At 38.2% G+C, this 15,429-nt stretch overlaps 1 protein-coding gene across 6 annotated transcripts in view; it reads right to left on the bottom strand.

The window, feature by feature from the left end:
* The window catches only part of Yeats2 (YEATS domain containing 2), an 87,788-nt gene that overhangs the window by 27,332 nt on the left and 45,027 nt on the right, over positions 1 to 15,429 (bottom strand). For all 6 annotated transcript variants that reach the window (XM_020175816.2, XM_074073649.1, XM_074073645.1 and 3 more), the window contains exons 13-18: positions 13,666 to 13,769; positions 11,377 to 11,484; positions 10,697 to 10,879; positions 2,478 to 2,736; positions 1,821 to 1,982; positions 22 to 176 (exon numbers count right to left, since the gene is read on the bottom strand). In XM_020175816.2, the coding sequence (XP_020031405.2) occupies positions 22 to 176; positions 1,821 to 1,982; positions 2,478 to 2,736; positions 10,697 to 10,879; positions 11,377 to 11,484; positions 13,666 to 13,769 (971 nt within the window). The remainder of the gene's footprint in view (positions 1 to 21; positions 177 to 1,820; positions 1,983 to 2,477; positions 2,737 to 10,696; positions 10,880 to 11,376; positions 11,485 to 13,665; positions 13,770 to 15,429) is intronic.

Below are 15,429 nucleotides of genomic sequence, written 5' to 3' on the forward strand. Positions count from 1 at the left end.
ATCGAGCACAAACGAGCAGACCTGAGGAGTTTGCTTGAGGATGTAGGATGTATAAGTCAGGTGCTGGGAGATCCCTCCAGGGCTGGTGGCACTTTGGGCTCCTCCTGCTCCACTGCCGCCTCCACCACCTCCCCCTCCTCCTGCACCAGCAGTAGCAGCAGAGCTGGACTGGAGGTCTACAAATGCAATGGGACAGTAACATCATGAGAAATATCAAGCAAAGAAAAGCTCAATGGAAAAAAAAAGCTGAGCTTAGAGATGCCTTCCTCATATACCACTCTTCTTCTTTGAATGTAATCTGTCTATACTATGACAAGAGTGAGAACTTCCTAGAGTTTAAAGTTTGAAACTGGTCTATAGGTTGAGCATCTGGAAATCTGAAACCCAAAATTTTTTGAGTACCAAAATGACACTCAAAAAGTTTTGAATTCTGCAGCACTTGAGATTTCAGATTTTTGGATTAGGGATGCTCAACTGGTAAAGTCTATGCAAATATTCCAAAATCCAAAAAAACTGTGAAATCTGAAATACCTCTGGTCCCAAGCACTTTAGACAGAGGACCCTCAATCTGTACTTGCTTTTTTGGGTGCAGTAGTGGGGTTTGAACTCTGGGCCTCACACTTGCTAGGCAAGCACTCTAACTCTTGAGACTCTATACCAGTCCTCGATCTGTATTTTCAAATGAATGGCAGCTGACCATTCCAGTTGAGTACAAAGAAGACAAATGTTTTCACTTAGTTATGGGAGATTCAGAGAAATATTTTTCTAGCCAAATGTTTTAATCAAATATTCATTTATGACTCCAGGGTCCCATTCTTTTTGGCTTTTTCACATCCTCCTTCAAAGCCTATGGAACTTTTTAACTTCCATTTTGGTAAGGTAATGTATATGAACTACCTGGATGATAAATATTCACTCAATAAATATTAGAAATCCTCACCTTATTTCAGCGACCATTATTATTGGGATAAATTCCTTCCCAATGGTTTATTTTGATCTTGAGAAGATCATGAAAATCTAAGTAGCTTTCTGGGGGCATTTTGGAATACTTACATTATTCTTTTGTTGGATATCTAGTTTTTTGACATTTGTCAGGGGTGGCTCATTTCTCCTATTCAAGTACTAACCAAGTCTAACTTTCCTTGGTCTCTGGGATCATGTGAAATTGGGTACATTCAAGGTGGTTTGACAATGAGTAGGGTAGTTTACCTCTAATGAACCTGACTGCTGTAACACTCTACTTCTGACTCAGAGGGAAATAATTTTGTTTGCTCTTTTCAACATCACTTGCACTGGTTTTTTTGTTTTTGTTTTTTCTATATGTCAAAACAAAACTTTATGTAAGATAAACTACCTAATTTCTTTGGGTCTTTAAGACATACACATTTTAGGTTGGGTCCATATTTCTCTTTTCATCTCCAAACCTAGAAAATATATACATGTCTAAATAATGGCAAACAGAGACACTTCATTCCAACCTTATTCCATCTTATTTAAGGTGAAAATATACCTCCTTCCTTCAGGTAGGTCCATCTACATTATCCTCCAGACAGCTTTCTCCCAACACAGTCTATAGCCAGACCTCTCCAGTGTGATCCATCCCTGATCCCAAATTCTGAATAGGAAAACCCAAAAACAGTGTTGCCGCCCAAGACTATGATTATTTAAAAAACACTAATTAAATTATGTGTACTTTTAAACCTATCTGAGCAAGTGCTACCATTATACCACTGAACAGACTTATAGAAATACTTCCTAGAACAGGAAGAGATGAACACACACAGAGACCTAAGGACCAAATGATTTGATGAAGGACTAACTAGCATTGTTGGTGGCTCGCAGGATAGCTCCTTGAGGGATCAGCAGTAGTTTTCCTTTTCCTGAAGGGTTCTTGCTGTTTGTGGTAAGGTAGAGCTTAGTGCCTGGAGGCAAATTTGCCAAGTTGGCCAAATTAGTGGCTGGTAGCTGCAATGTTGCCATTACTGAAGAGATAAAAGGGAAAGGGGAAGAGGAGAAACAGATAATTGGAACTTATGAGAGAGCAACACTCTAATAAAAACAGGGAATGATAAAATACTCATTTCAAAACAATAACAAAGAGTAAACTAAGTTTGTTTCCTAGATGATTTAAAGGATGATATTCTTTAAATATCTTACTAATTAAGTCTGAAATACAACCTAAGTAGGGATAAGGACAGATGAGAATTATTCTTTAGATTTGAAAGAAGTATCAATAAATATTTTAGATTTTCATTAGTCTTGCACATTTAAATAGTAAATGTAATAAAACTTAAATCAAACAATTTATGAACCACTATGTAAAATGTTCCACAAAAAAGAAAAAAACATTTTATAAAATTCTGATAGCATCAACCTACTAGGCTTCCCTGGTCAGACTCAAATACCAAATAAAATCACTAGCAAAAGATAATCTGGCAGAGATGTGGCTAAAAGGGGTTCCAATTAGGATGAGTTACCTGAGCCCTGGGATCCACTCTTCGGAGGGCCTGCAGCAGTAACCTGAGCCTTGGTTAAGGTTTGCACTGGCTGAGCAACAATGGTTCCTCCACCTCCACTCACAATTGCTTTGGCGACTCCTTGGGTCACAACTTGCTTTGGACCAACTGCTTTGGCAACAGAAGAGCTGGCCTTGGCCACAAGGATTTGGCCACCACTGATTGCCACAGCCTGCTTCACTGTTGAAGGTAAGGTAGACCCGACTGGCACCCCAACAACCTGTTCAAAGCACAAGATAGTCTAGAGCACTGCTACTCTCATAGTCTCTCTTAGAGCTTCACAAACAAACTGGCCCCTGTTCTAGCAAAGGCCTGGACAGATATGAAAAAACAGCTCTTATAATTTGGACATTATAATATTAAAATCTTAAGGACTGTTGTCTTAATCTCAGCTATTTTTCAGAACTTTGACTATAAAGTATTTAGGCTTTTTTATGAGAAAATTTGGGAAACACTCGAAGTATAAAGAAAAAAAATTCTATTCATCCAGAAATAATCTCTTGACATTTATAATATATTTACTTCCAATTTCTTTCAGGGTACATTTTATTTGTTTGGTTTTGGTTTTCTGAGACAGGGTCTTACTATGTAGCTCAGGATGGCCTCAAAAAACTGAACTACCTCTTAATTCTCCTGCCTCTGCTTCCCAAATACCAGGATTACAGGTGTGCACCATCTTACCCAGCTCTAATGTATATTCTAAAATGAAGAATTGGGATCACACTGTACATAAAGTTTTTAAATACTTAATATTTAAAATACTACAAGTATTTTCCAGTGTTATATTTCAAACACATTTTCAGCTGACCAAATAATAATGTATCAGAATATATATACCACAGTCTCTGTAAACATTTCACTACCACTGGCTTTTTTTTTTTTGGTGGTGTTGTGAATCAAACCAAAGCCTCATACACGCTAATCAAGCACTCTACTACTGAGTTACATTCCCAGCCCCTACTGGATGTTTAGGTAATTTAAAATTTGACATTATTAAAAACTGTACAATATTTTCACATAGAAATATAAGCTAAGTTCCAACAGAAACTTCAAAGTATCACTTCTTCATAACCTCTCCTGTATTGTCCCTATCTGCAACGCTCATTTCTTCTTTTCATCTCTAGAACTCTCAATAATTCATGTCATTTATTATATAACATACTGTGTGTTGCTTCTCCCAACTGATTTTTAAGAAAAGTTCTAATCTTTTTATTCTAATCTTTCCTCTCTTGAAGGTAGACATTTGATTAAAAAAGAACAAAAGTAATACTTAACTGAAGAAAAAAAAAAAAAAGACCCCAGTACCCAAATAATGAAAGTTTAAATCTGGTTCTGAGGGAACTCTGTTCAGTAAGAAAATATTATGCTTTTTTTAACCTTTTCTGGTAGGACTGGGGTTTGAACTCAGGGATTCATACTTGCAAAGCAGGCACTCTACCACTTGAGATACACTTCCAGCCCATTTTGCTTTTGTTATTTTGAACATGAGGTCTCAAAAACTATTTGCCCAAACTGGTCTCAAACTTCAGTCCTCCCGATCTCAGCCTCCTAAGTAGCTAAAATTATAGGTGTGAGCCACCAGCACCCAGCTGTATAGCTCTTTTAAAACAAAGTAAACCATGAATGTTAAATTAGAAGATCTAATTTAATTAATGGCAAACTGGGACAGTTTCCCATTCCCCAGCATTTTACTTCATAAAAAGAACTTTTTACCACAAAGTAAACAAAACAATTTCATAAGGTCAGAAGAAATGCAAGCTGGGTGTGGTGGCTCATGTATGCAATCCTAGCTACTTGCAAGGTGGAGATCAGGAGGACTGCAGTTTGAGGACAGCGCAGGCAGAAAATTCATGAGACCCAATCTCAACCAATAAAAGCTGGACATGGTGGTGTGCACCTATCATCCCAGCTACATGGGAAACATAAATAGAAGGATGGCAGTCCAGGCTAGCCTGGGTATAAACAATGAGATCCTATTCAAAACTACCTAGAGGGAAAAGGGCTGGGAGCATAGCTCAAGTGTTAAGAGTACCTGTCTAGCAAGTGCAAGGCCCTGAGTTCAAACTTGAAAGAAAAGCAAATTATCTGCCTTCTAAATGCAAAAGACATAGTAAGTAGTATTTTTCACCCATAAAATTGGAAAAAAGAAGTTATTAAAAGTTTGATAGTATTAGGAACTGGGTAGAGGGTACTATGAAACACGAACTTTTGCTCACTGCTGGTAGGAAAGTAAATTTGTATTGCCACTCCAGAGAGGTACTAGCATTTCTACTAAAATGTAGAAGAAATTCTACTTTAAGCTGAATATAAAGGAATTTTATACATGTATTCAAGGGAACTTATACAAAAATGAGCAAGATAGCACTACTTGCAACTACAAAAAAAATTAGTAACATTAATGTCTATAACATGTAGAATAGACAAGTGGATAATGTGTGGTATAAGATACAAAATGGAGTATCATACACTAGTGAAAACGAATGAGGGTATTTTTTTTTTTTTTGGCAGTACTGGGGTTTGAACTCAGGGGCTCACACTTGGTATGCAGGTACTCTACAACTTAAGCCATGCCTGTAGCCCAAAATGAGAATTTTTATATGCCTACATAAACAGACTTTGAATAGATACTGGGTTAAAAAAGGGACTGCTAAGAATAAGTATTTAATATGTATACCTTCAAACACAAACATTCCATGGTCTCTACAGCTATTTATGTAATGAAAGTATGGGCTAAAAGGCTACATACCAAATTTATGACTTTATCACTCATGTTTCATTAGGAGAAAAAAGATCTAAAGTAAATATAAATGTGTCAATTTGGGGTAGAAAGTATGTGGACATCAATTATTGTTTTCTCTATTTTACTAAAATTTTCAAGTCTAAAAACCCATTAGATCATTTAGGAGGTAGAACAAAATGATATGCCATATATAAGTAGTTAATGTGATGTTTTAATTAAATAATTACTAAATCACACATGGCTTCTTTCCTAGACTGACAATGGTAAAATACATTTGCCAGGTGCTTGGACAATATGGTTTATGTGAAGAAAATGGTCCCCTTATCAACTGTTATAGCCACAGTGTAACAGAGGAAAAGAGCACAAATCTCTGTGAGCATACAGATCTGTTTTCCCAGTTCAGTTTCACTAACTAGTAGCTGGGTAACTTACTTAACTTCTTTGAATTTTAGCATTAGCTTCCTCATCTATAAAACATGGGTAACATCTACCCCATAAAATCATAAAGCAAATTAAGAATAAGTTTATAAAATGCCTGGCTAAGACAATGGTGGCTGCTCACACGAACTCTTATAATTATGAACTGAAGAATGGTAATTCATGAGGCTATGTGGTAACCAGAGGAGAGCCAAAGGACCAACACTTGTTGCTGTTTTCATCGTTTGGCTGTTATCAGAGGACCTTGCTCTTAAAACCTAGGTCAGTTAGTCAAACAAAAATTAATCATCAGTGACATTAAATAGCATCTGGGATTTGCTTTAAAATATTCTAGGAAGAGGAGTAAGAGTAGCAAAATGTTAAAAACTGTTGAAAGTGGGTAACAAGCACATGGGTTCATTATGCAATTCTACTTTTTATGTATGTATAAGAAAGAAGAAGAAAAGGGACAGGTGTGTTGGTATCTATAATCCCAGCACTTGAGAGGCTAAGACAAAATGACCTTGAGTTCCAGGACATCCTGAGCTGACACCCAAAGCAAGTTAACTTAGAATAGAGACAAGAAATCCTCTAGCTCCCCTGGCTTGGCTGACTGTATATCCACATCTCTTTTCTTCTGTCTGAAGCCTTATTCTGCAGGGGACGTGGACATGGAGAGTTTCTGTGGCACAGAGCTGGATGAAGTCATCCTGTACATACAGAGATATAAAAAAAACCTTTCTTACTAATCAAGAACTTTTCTGTGCATGAACTTTTTTTCTACGAAAGAAGTTTCTTAATGTAGAAAAAAATGGGGAAGGAGGTGCAGTAGAAACTTAGCTGAATCCCAGTATTTGTTCTTTTCTTCTCTATGTCACTCTTTATTTTTATTTTGTGAAAAGGTCCAACTATGTAGTCCAGGCTGGTCTCAAATGCATGGTCCTCTTCCTTCAGTCTCCCAAGTGTGGGAATTAAGGTATGCACCATTCTGCCTGGCCTCTTTCCTTCTCTCATTTTTATTTTGTTTTGTTTTGCAGTACTGGGGTTTTAACTCAGGGCTCTGAACTTGCTACGCAGGCCCTCTACCTCCTTCTCTCTTGTAGTAGCAGAGTTCCCAGTTTTTAACTGGGGGTAGTCTACAAAGGATAATGACATACATTTCCCACCCCTCTTGTACCTCACTATGGCCATTTCATTTCTGACTACAGAGATGTGAGAAGTGATGAGATGTCAATCCAATTTGGGGCATATACCTCCCTCCAGTTTCCCTTTACTTCCTTTCTACTGGCAAGAAAGCTGAATACGGGGCTGAGGGTGTGGCTCAAGTGGTAGAGTGCTTGCCTAGCAAGCACAAGGCCTGAGTTCAAACTCTAGTACCACCAAAAGTATGAACATGGTGGCATGAGATGAAGCACCTATCTGTCCACAAACCGAAAACCAAATTTTGAGAATGGCAGTGCAAAAGGGCAATCATTCTTGATGATTGTGGAGCCACCAAAGCAAAACTGCCTGCTAGTTTTTACTGTGTCACAGAAGTAAACTTTTGAAGCCTCTGGTACTTGGATTTCTCTGTTGTTGTACTTTTTTCCTAAGACAGGAATTTTCATTATGTCCTAAATATATCAAACTTAGTCCATTTCAGAAGCTATTATTACATATCATCTATTTTCATCTTCCTATACCAACAAAGATGGCAAAGATCTTAAAGGGAAACAATGTATAGGACCTATTTCAATTTCTTTCCCCAAATTCCATGCATCTGACTTGCTTTTCCCTTCTTGTGGCAACTACTTCAAGGTTTTCAGGATACAGCACACTTAATCTCTGCAGGAGCCTAATAAAATATGGCCTTCCAAGTTAGGCACAGGAGAGCAATCTTTACTAGCACAGCTTATCCATCATGTGCAAACCATTCCCAAGGTGAATGTCTCCCCCTATTCTGAACCACTGAACATGAGGAAGTCTGCATTCTGTCATGAAAAACTCTGCACAACTGATTATGGACACCATAAAGAGGAAGAATGGGCCCTTAAGGAGAACTCTATTAATTCCAATCAGTTTTTCCTTTGGAAGCAACACATTTTGGCCTAGAACCTGAACTCAATACCAACTCTTCTCTTCCCCTTCCAAAACTCTTCTCTGGGTATCATTCATTTCCTCCCAGCTTTACAAAGGAGACAATGTTTGTTCTGTCTTTGCTATAAATGCTTCACTTTGATGCATGCTTAAATCCAATGTTTCTATTTCTGCTCCTCTTGGGTTGTCTACAAACCTTTGGCAAGTCAGAATTTGGCAACCCGAAGGGGAAAATTCTGTATATTCAAGTTTCCCTCTAGATTTTCAAAAGATATCTATAGTCACTTATGCTCAATACTATTACCATAGTACCGATGCATGTGTACAAATGACATTCACAGTAGGTACCGTTTACTGAGCACCTGTTCTCTGCTTGGACCTTTATATACCATGATCTCCCATTTTCCTATGGTCCTGAAAGACAGGCAGTATTATTCCTTTTCCATAGATGAAAAAATTAGGGTTAAATAACCTGTCCAGGTCACAAAGGTAGTAAGTGACTAAAGATGAGATTTGCAACAAACTAATTCTGAAGCTTATGATCTCTTTCTGTTTCATTCCCACATGGCCCAAATTTTTCCTCAGATTTCCCTTTTCATGCTAAAAGTAGTGCTTTTTAAGCTCGTGCCTGTAATCCTAGCTACTTGGGAGGTGGAGATCAGGAGGATTGTGGTTCAAGGCCACCCAAAAAAGAAATAAATCCCCCCTATCTCAACCAGCAGAAAGCTATCACACAAGAAGCATAAATAAGAAGATCTTGGTCTAGACTGGCTTAGGTATAAACACGAGACCCTATTGAAAAGTAAGCAGTCTGGTGCTGGTGGTTCACACCTATAATCCTAGCTACTTGGAAGGATGAGATCAGGAGGACTGCAGTTCAAGGCCAGCCTGGCTAAATAATTGGTGAGAACCCCCATCTCCAATATAATCAGTGCATTAATGGCCTAGAGGTGTGGCTCAAGTGGTAGATCACGCTTTGCAAGTACAAAACCTTGAGTTCAAACCCTAGTGGGGGAGGGGGGAAGCTACTGTACCATGCCAGGGTTGGGTTGAAAGAAAACTACCACCTTTTCCACCATCCTGTTTTTAGGAAGTTTCTAGGAATGCACTTCAGTAATACCCAGACAGTCTGTATTTGCAGACAAGCTTCTTATCTTGAGTCTGGGACGTGTAACTAAATTTCCTGGAAAACAATGATGCCTTTTCTTATGCTCTGGAGCTTTGCTTGTATTCTGCTTGGCTCTTTCCAGGTATCCTAAATTCAAGGCATTCTAGCACAAACTTAGGTACTTTCTCTTAGTCCTGTATTATCATTAGGAAGAGGGGGGGCAATGTGAAAAGACAGAATGGTTATTTGGCAATACTGGATGAGTGCATTAGCAAAATGCAAAGTGGTGAAAAGCGGAGACTATCCTATCCCAGATCTTCTGAGCATCACTAGCAATGCCAGACTGATTCAAAACCTGTATCGGTAAAACCATGCATCCCGATATGAAGCAAAACACATTTTGAGAAATGCTGTAAGACAAGTATGAATAGGAAGTTCAGATGAACACAACTGATTCACTAAAGGACTGTGAAAGAATACGAACCCTCAAGGCCAAAACAACAGGGGAGGGGGAAATTAAGATTCAACAGTGGGTGCCTGATTTTGGCTGCAGAGACCCCAAAGTCAAATTTGATGTTGCAGATCCATGGTTCCTAAATTTGCCTAAGCATATGAGTCAGCAGGGAGGCTTAGTACAAATTCAGCTTCCCAGGGCTCTAGAGAAGATTCTAATGCAATAAAAGTTTGAGAAAGGTCCTAGGTATCAGTATTTTTAATTTTTTTTTTTTATCTTATTGATTGTTTTGAGACAGGATCTCACTATGTAGCCCAGGCTGCTTGCAACTCATAATCCTTCTACCTCAGCTTCCATGGAGGATTACAGGTGTGCACCATCATGCCCAGCTTAGGTACTTTTTAAATCAATAAGATGGTTCTGCTGACTTAAGTTCTGGAAAGTAGTTAACAGACTCTTGTAGATTTTAGAAACATCTGTAACCATGAATATTTGTCTGAATTCTTATCCAGCTATCTAAACTAACTTATCTAAAACCTTTTTCTAGTTTATTCCTCTGAAAACAATTCACTCTCCCTAGACAGGCTGGCTTTCAAGTAGAAAAGAAGTACACAAAATATTCTTATTAGGTTTAGAGTATAACTGTCAAAATGCTGCACTAATTTAACTCTGTATGCTCTAAAAGCATGCTAAGGTTAGAACAATGGCTCACAATTTCTCACTAATTTTGGAATAGAGTTTGGAGTAGGCAGGCTTGGGTTTAAGCCCCCTGGTACTTCCTAGCTGTATGTTCTCCAGGAGGCTGCCTAATCTGTCAGAATCATGGTTTCCTTGTTTGTAAAATGGGAGTGAAAATATCCATCTTACATGATGGTGTGCAATTATAAGCCTGGCACACGTAAGCACTCAGTAAATACTCTTTCTAACTGGTGTAGGAAATACAGATCTATGTGCTACTTTACATTTCTCCTAATACATTAATTCCTCCACTATCTCCAAATTATAAGGAAAATAAACTCAAGAGCCAAAGAATCATCCAACAAATCACACAAATCACACAGCATTCTCCTAACAGAAACAAATGAAACAGTACCCCATCTTACAATATGAATCAAGTGGAAAGCTGTGTCCATGGAGCATCACTGCCAGAGAGAAGACACAGTGTTCCTTTGCCTCTTGGACTACTATACCTGGGCCTCTTTAGCACATGCCCAAGTCTTGTTAGGGATACTAAGGACCACATGGGCTTGTTGGTTTTCCAGCTATTTACAGGTCTGTGTAGGGTCAGCAACCCTATCATCCTGAATCATTTCAGCACTTGTCAACTATTTAGATAAGCAACATTCATTTATACATTGACCTCCCCGTTCCTACCCCATACAAACCTTGGAGGGCTGAATCTTTGGTGACTGGGTAGTCCCTTCTCCAGCACTTATGACCTGTTTCTGCGGGGACACAGCTATCATGTGACCCCCTTTCACAGTCACATACTGAGGGAGCGGTGACTGGCTGGCAGCTCCTGTTGTGGGCACGTGAGGGGCTTCCCCAGGTTCCTGTTTGATGATGACCTTGCAATAGACATGACAATGACACTAAGTAAGTATCTCATGGAAAAAACAAACAAACAAAAAACCTACTAGTACCTGAACCTACTGTTTGCAGGAATTCATGAAACTTAATGTTAATGAAATGACGACTCCATGAGAAGGGTAGAAGTACTGTTTTAAACTGTCCTTAACAGCTAGTGAAGAGACCAAAGCAGGATCTGGATTGTACTCTGTGCTTCAATCAGTCGTTTTAGAGATTGGTGGCAAAAAGGCAGTAGAAGGAAACAACATGCAGTTTGTGATCTCTGAGTTCCCCATCCCACTGGACTCTAAGGGAATGGACATCACTAAACAAATGGACCCATCTCAGAAGCAGTGTCTGATCTGAGAGTTGAAAGAGACTAGTACAGGTAGTACTAGCAAAGATAAGAGACAGTCACAATGCACCCTAACATGCCACAAGAATTATGTGATAAGACCATACGAATTCCAGGGACAAGACCTTCACACATACTCACTTTTGTGAAAGCTCCAAGTCCTCCAGTTATAGGTTTAGGGCTCTGAACCTTAGGGTGACTCCCAATTGGGCAAAGAGGTGGCATAGAGGCAAACAAAGACTCCTCCTGCTGTGTGTATTAAAAATATATATTGTACAGTCAGGTTAAAATAGGTGATTTCAGATATTCTAGTCACTTATATTTAATACAAACCAGTGACAAAATAAAACAAAAACCTCAAAACTCCTGGGGATCTTCCAAGCCTCTGTACCTGTATTTTAATCTTGTTTTAGAAGCCAAATACAAAAGCTGGGCCTGTCAGTCCATTCCTGTATCCCAGCAGTAGGCTGAGATAGGAAGATTTTAAGTTCTAGGACATTCTGGGTTACAGAGTGAGATCATATCTCAAGAAAAAAAAAAAATCAAATGGAAAGAGCAGTTGTAACTTAGCAAAAGCCTAGATTTCACTGGTTTAAATGCCCAGTCCCCTAACACAGATGGTAAGCTATTTAAGGACAGGGATTATAATTTTGTGTATTTCATATCCCTAGAACCTAAGCACAAAGTAAATAATTGAAACAAGTAATTGCAATATTTTACTATATGTTCTCTTTTTATACACTCTCAACTTGATTTGTGAAATTTACCCAATACGCAGAATACAAGGGAAAATTTTTTAAATGATAGTTTAAAAAAAAAAGAAGAAGAAAAGAAAATGAGGCCAAGTACAGTGGTTCGCACCTGAAATCCCAGATACATGAGAGGTAGAGATAGGGAGTAGAACAGTTCAAGGCCAGCCCAAGCAAAAGTTCTCAAGACCTCATCTCAACCAACAGCTGGGTGTGGGGTTGCATGCCTACCATCCCAGTACATGGGAAACATAACTAAAGCAAAAGGGCTAGGGGTGTGGCTCAAGTGAGATCAACTGCTTAGCAAGCAGGAGACTCTGAGAAAGGATGAAGGAAGGGAGGGAGGGGGGAAGGGAGGAAAGAAGAAAATAAAGGGAAAGAAAAGAACAAGCTGGGTGCCAGTTGCTCATGCCTATCATCCCAAGCAATGTGGGAGGCTAAGACTGGAAGAGCACAAAAAGTATACGAGACCCCATCTCAACAGAAAAAAGCTAGGTGTACGGGGTGCACCTGTCATCTCAGCTATGGCAGAAAGTGTAAAATAGGAGGGTTGCAAAAAAACGAGACACCATCTCTGAAATGAAAAAGAGCAAAAAGGGCTAGAGGCGTGGCTCAAGTGGTAGAGCACCTGCTTTGCAAGCTGAAACCCCTGAGTTCAAATCCTAGTAACTGTCAAAATAATCAACAAAAAATGAAAAGAATTTAAAAAGGCATATGCAAAAAAAAGACAACAGGGTCAATTCAAAACTACCAGTTTGTCTCTAATTCTGAGAAATTGAAATCTCAGAGGCAACTTATTTAAATTTTAGGAGCAAAAACCAAAATTAAGAATAGTTGTTCAGCATGTAATGAAAAGACCAACAATAAATATTAAAAAAAAAAAAAAATCACGGAGGTTAAGATCTCAAAGGAACTGTTACAATTCCAACATCAATTTAACAGGGTATTTATATACTGCAGAGAATTTAAGAGGAAAAGCTCACTTTAGACCAGAACTTCAAGAGTGTCACAACTGAGTGTTTAAACATAAGAAATGCTATGTTCAGCACTAGTTTCAAATGAGAAATTATCTTTGTATGCTCAGCTAGGAGTCTCATCTCAAAGGCTTCTGTTTAAGGCAGTCATAACAAGTATGCTGGATAACTAACCAGAGCATGGTTAGCATTTGCTAACCAAATGGCAAGCAGTATTTAGCAGCTTCATTAAGAATCAGATCATATTTAGAGTTCCAAATTTTGGGTAACTATTCAGCTCAAAGGAGTGAAAAAAATTGTGGAGCTAAGAATTATTTTCAAATAACTAAAAAGTTTATGTGGAAAAGGAAATATATTTATTCCTTTGTGATGAAAATACAGGAAAAAGGAAATATGCTATCATACCAATATTTTATAAGGAAGTATTTTTGACAAAGCTGTCCCCTCCAAAATATAAACAAGGCCACCTCTTCAGCATGCTAGTTTTTCTATCAATACTGGGTGATCATTTGATAGAAGTGGTGAGAAGCACTTTCTACACTAGAAAAATACAAAGTGAGGTAATGGAGTATGGAGTAGGTGATTTTTAAGACACTTTTCAGTGTGAAGAGTCTATGAAATCTGCATCATGAACTGACACACTTGCCAAGGCTGCATATAACCTGTTTAGAAACTAGTAAAACGCAATAATATAGTAAGAGCTTTACCTTTATAGTAGAGGTTACAAAACTACTTCCATGAATTTTAGGAATAGGGGAACCTGTTCCTTGGGAGACCTGAGAAGCCGTAGAGAGCTTGTTTGTAGGACTTCCTGATAAGCAAGGCAAATTTAAACATTAAGTAAAGAAAGAAAAATTTACAAAATATAATCTTAAACCATTCTGTACACCATCCCCTCTTTCCTACTGCTTATTTTCATTTTTAAGGGTTGAAAACTCACAACTCTAAAACAATTATAGGAAAAACATAAAGGTGGATCCCTACAAAGTTGATCACACACTCAACCTGAAAAGACTTAAGAAGCTAGTAAGGATGAAAAGACAAAAATACAAAGAATATATTATGTACTCTACTCCTTATATAGTAAGAGATACTACAATATAATGGTATTGGTCGTTTAACAAGTAGACCAAAAAGCACACATTCAAGGGACTCCTAGCTTCTGCAGTATAGTTTCACAAGAAGTAGGTCAGACCTATCCCAAAATGCTGCCCATGTGAAGCATGTTATAGCTATCTGCACAACAACTTTTAGAGTCTGATAAAAATAACTTACATTATCAACAGTAAACATTAAGTCAAGACCAAAAATGGTATTCAATCACCTACCCAGCTAACAAACTTGCCTCTACAGACTTGCCACTCTGCAGTGGCAGATTCCTAAAACTAATAAGCATCCTCGAAGACATCTATTTGACATTCCTAAATATATTCAAAAGGCTAGTAGGTAAGCTCAGACAGAGTATTTTTTAAAGGAGTTCCACACAAAACTATTAGCTTAAAACAAAACAAAATTAAAAAAACTATATGAACTGGGTGGCAGTGGGTCATGCCTGTAATCCTAGCTACTTGGCAGGCTGAGGTCGGGAGGACTGAAGTTCGAGGCTAGCCCAGGCAAACAGTTGGCAAGACTCCATCTCCGAAATAACCAGAGTAAAATGGACTGGAGGTGTGGCCCAAATGGTAAAGCACCTGCTTTGCAAGTGTGAAGTCCTGAGTTCAAATACCAAAACCAAAACAAGACAAAAGCCTACTTGGGAAAGCTCAACATACATTAGTATATGTTAATTCCAATACTTTAAAAAAGGGTGAGGGGCCTGGGTCCAATTCCTAATAACACAAACAACAGTAATAAAACAAACAAAAACCACCCAGCCTTTTGTTTTGTGTGTGTGCACGCATGTGGCAGTACTAGTATTTGAACTCAGGGCTTCACACTTTCGAGGCAGGTGCTCTACCACTTGAGTCACTCCGCCCAGCCTCACACCTGGCCTTTTTACCTTATAATCAACCATTTTATTTCTTTTCTCTCTTTACTATTTCCCTTAATTGGGGAAGATTACACACATGCTTAAATACATGCTAAATAAAGGGATAAAATAATTAGATAAAGAATGGAAAAAACAAACAAACAAAACCAAACCAAACCCTTGAAAAGCACTATATTGTTATGTTTCGGATTATAAAACCAAATGAGACTCCAAAAACTTCTTATTCTGTAGGTTTCAATTTTTTTCCCACAAACAAATGTATTTCATTTGCAGAAAAATAGCATATGGCTTGACCTGGGATAAATGTGCATGGCTCACAAAGCTATGTGTTCTAAAAGCTTCACTTGGAAAAGTTAGTAACCACATTACTTATAGATCCAAAAATATTAAAGACTTTCACTTCTAAATGAAAAGAAAACCAACTATTTCTTTAAAAGGAAATTGAGTTATAACTTTTAATTCTTAAAAATTTAACTTTCAC

The sequence above is a fragment of the Castor canadensis genome, chromosome 5 (assembly GCF_047511655.1).
Source record: "Castor canadensis chromosome 5, mCasCan1.hap1v2, whole genome shotgun sequence".
Lineage (NCBI taxonomy): Eukaryota > Metazoa > Chordata > Mammalia > Rodentia > Castoridae > Castor > Castor canadensis.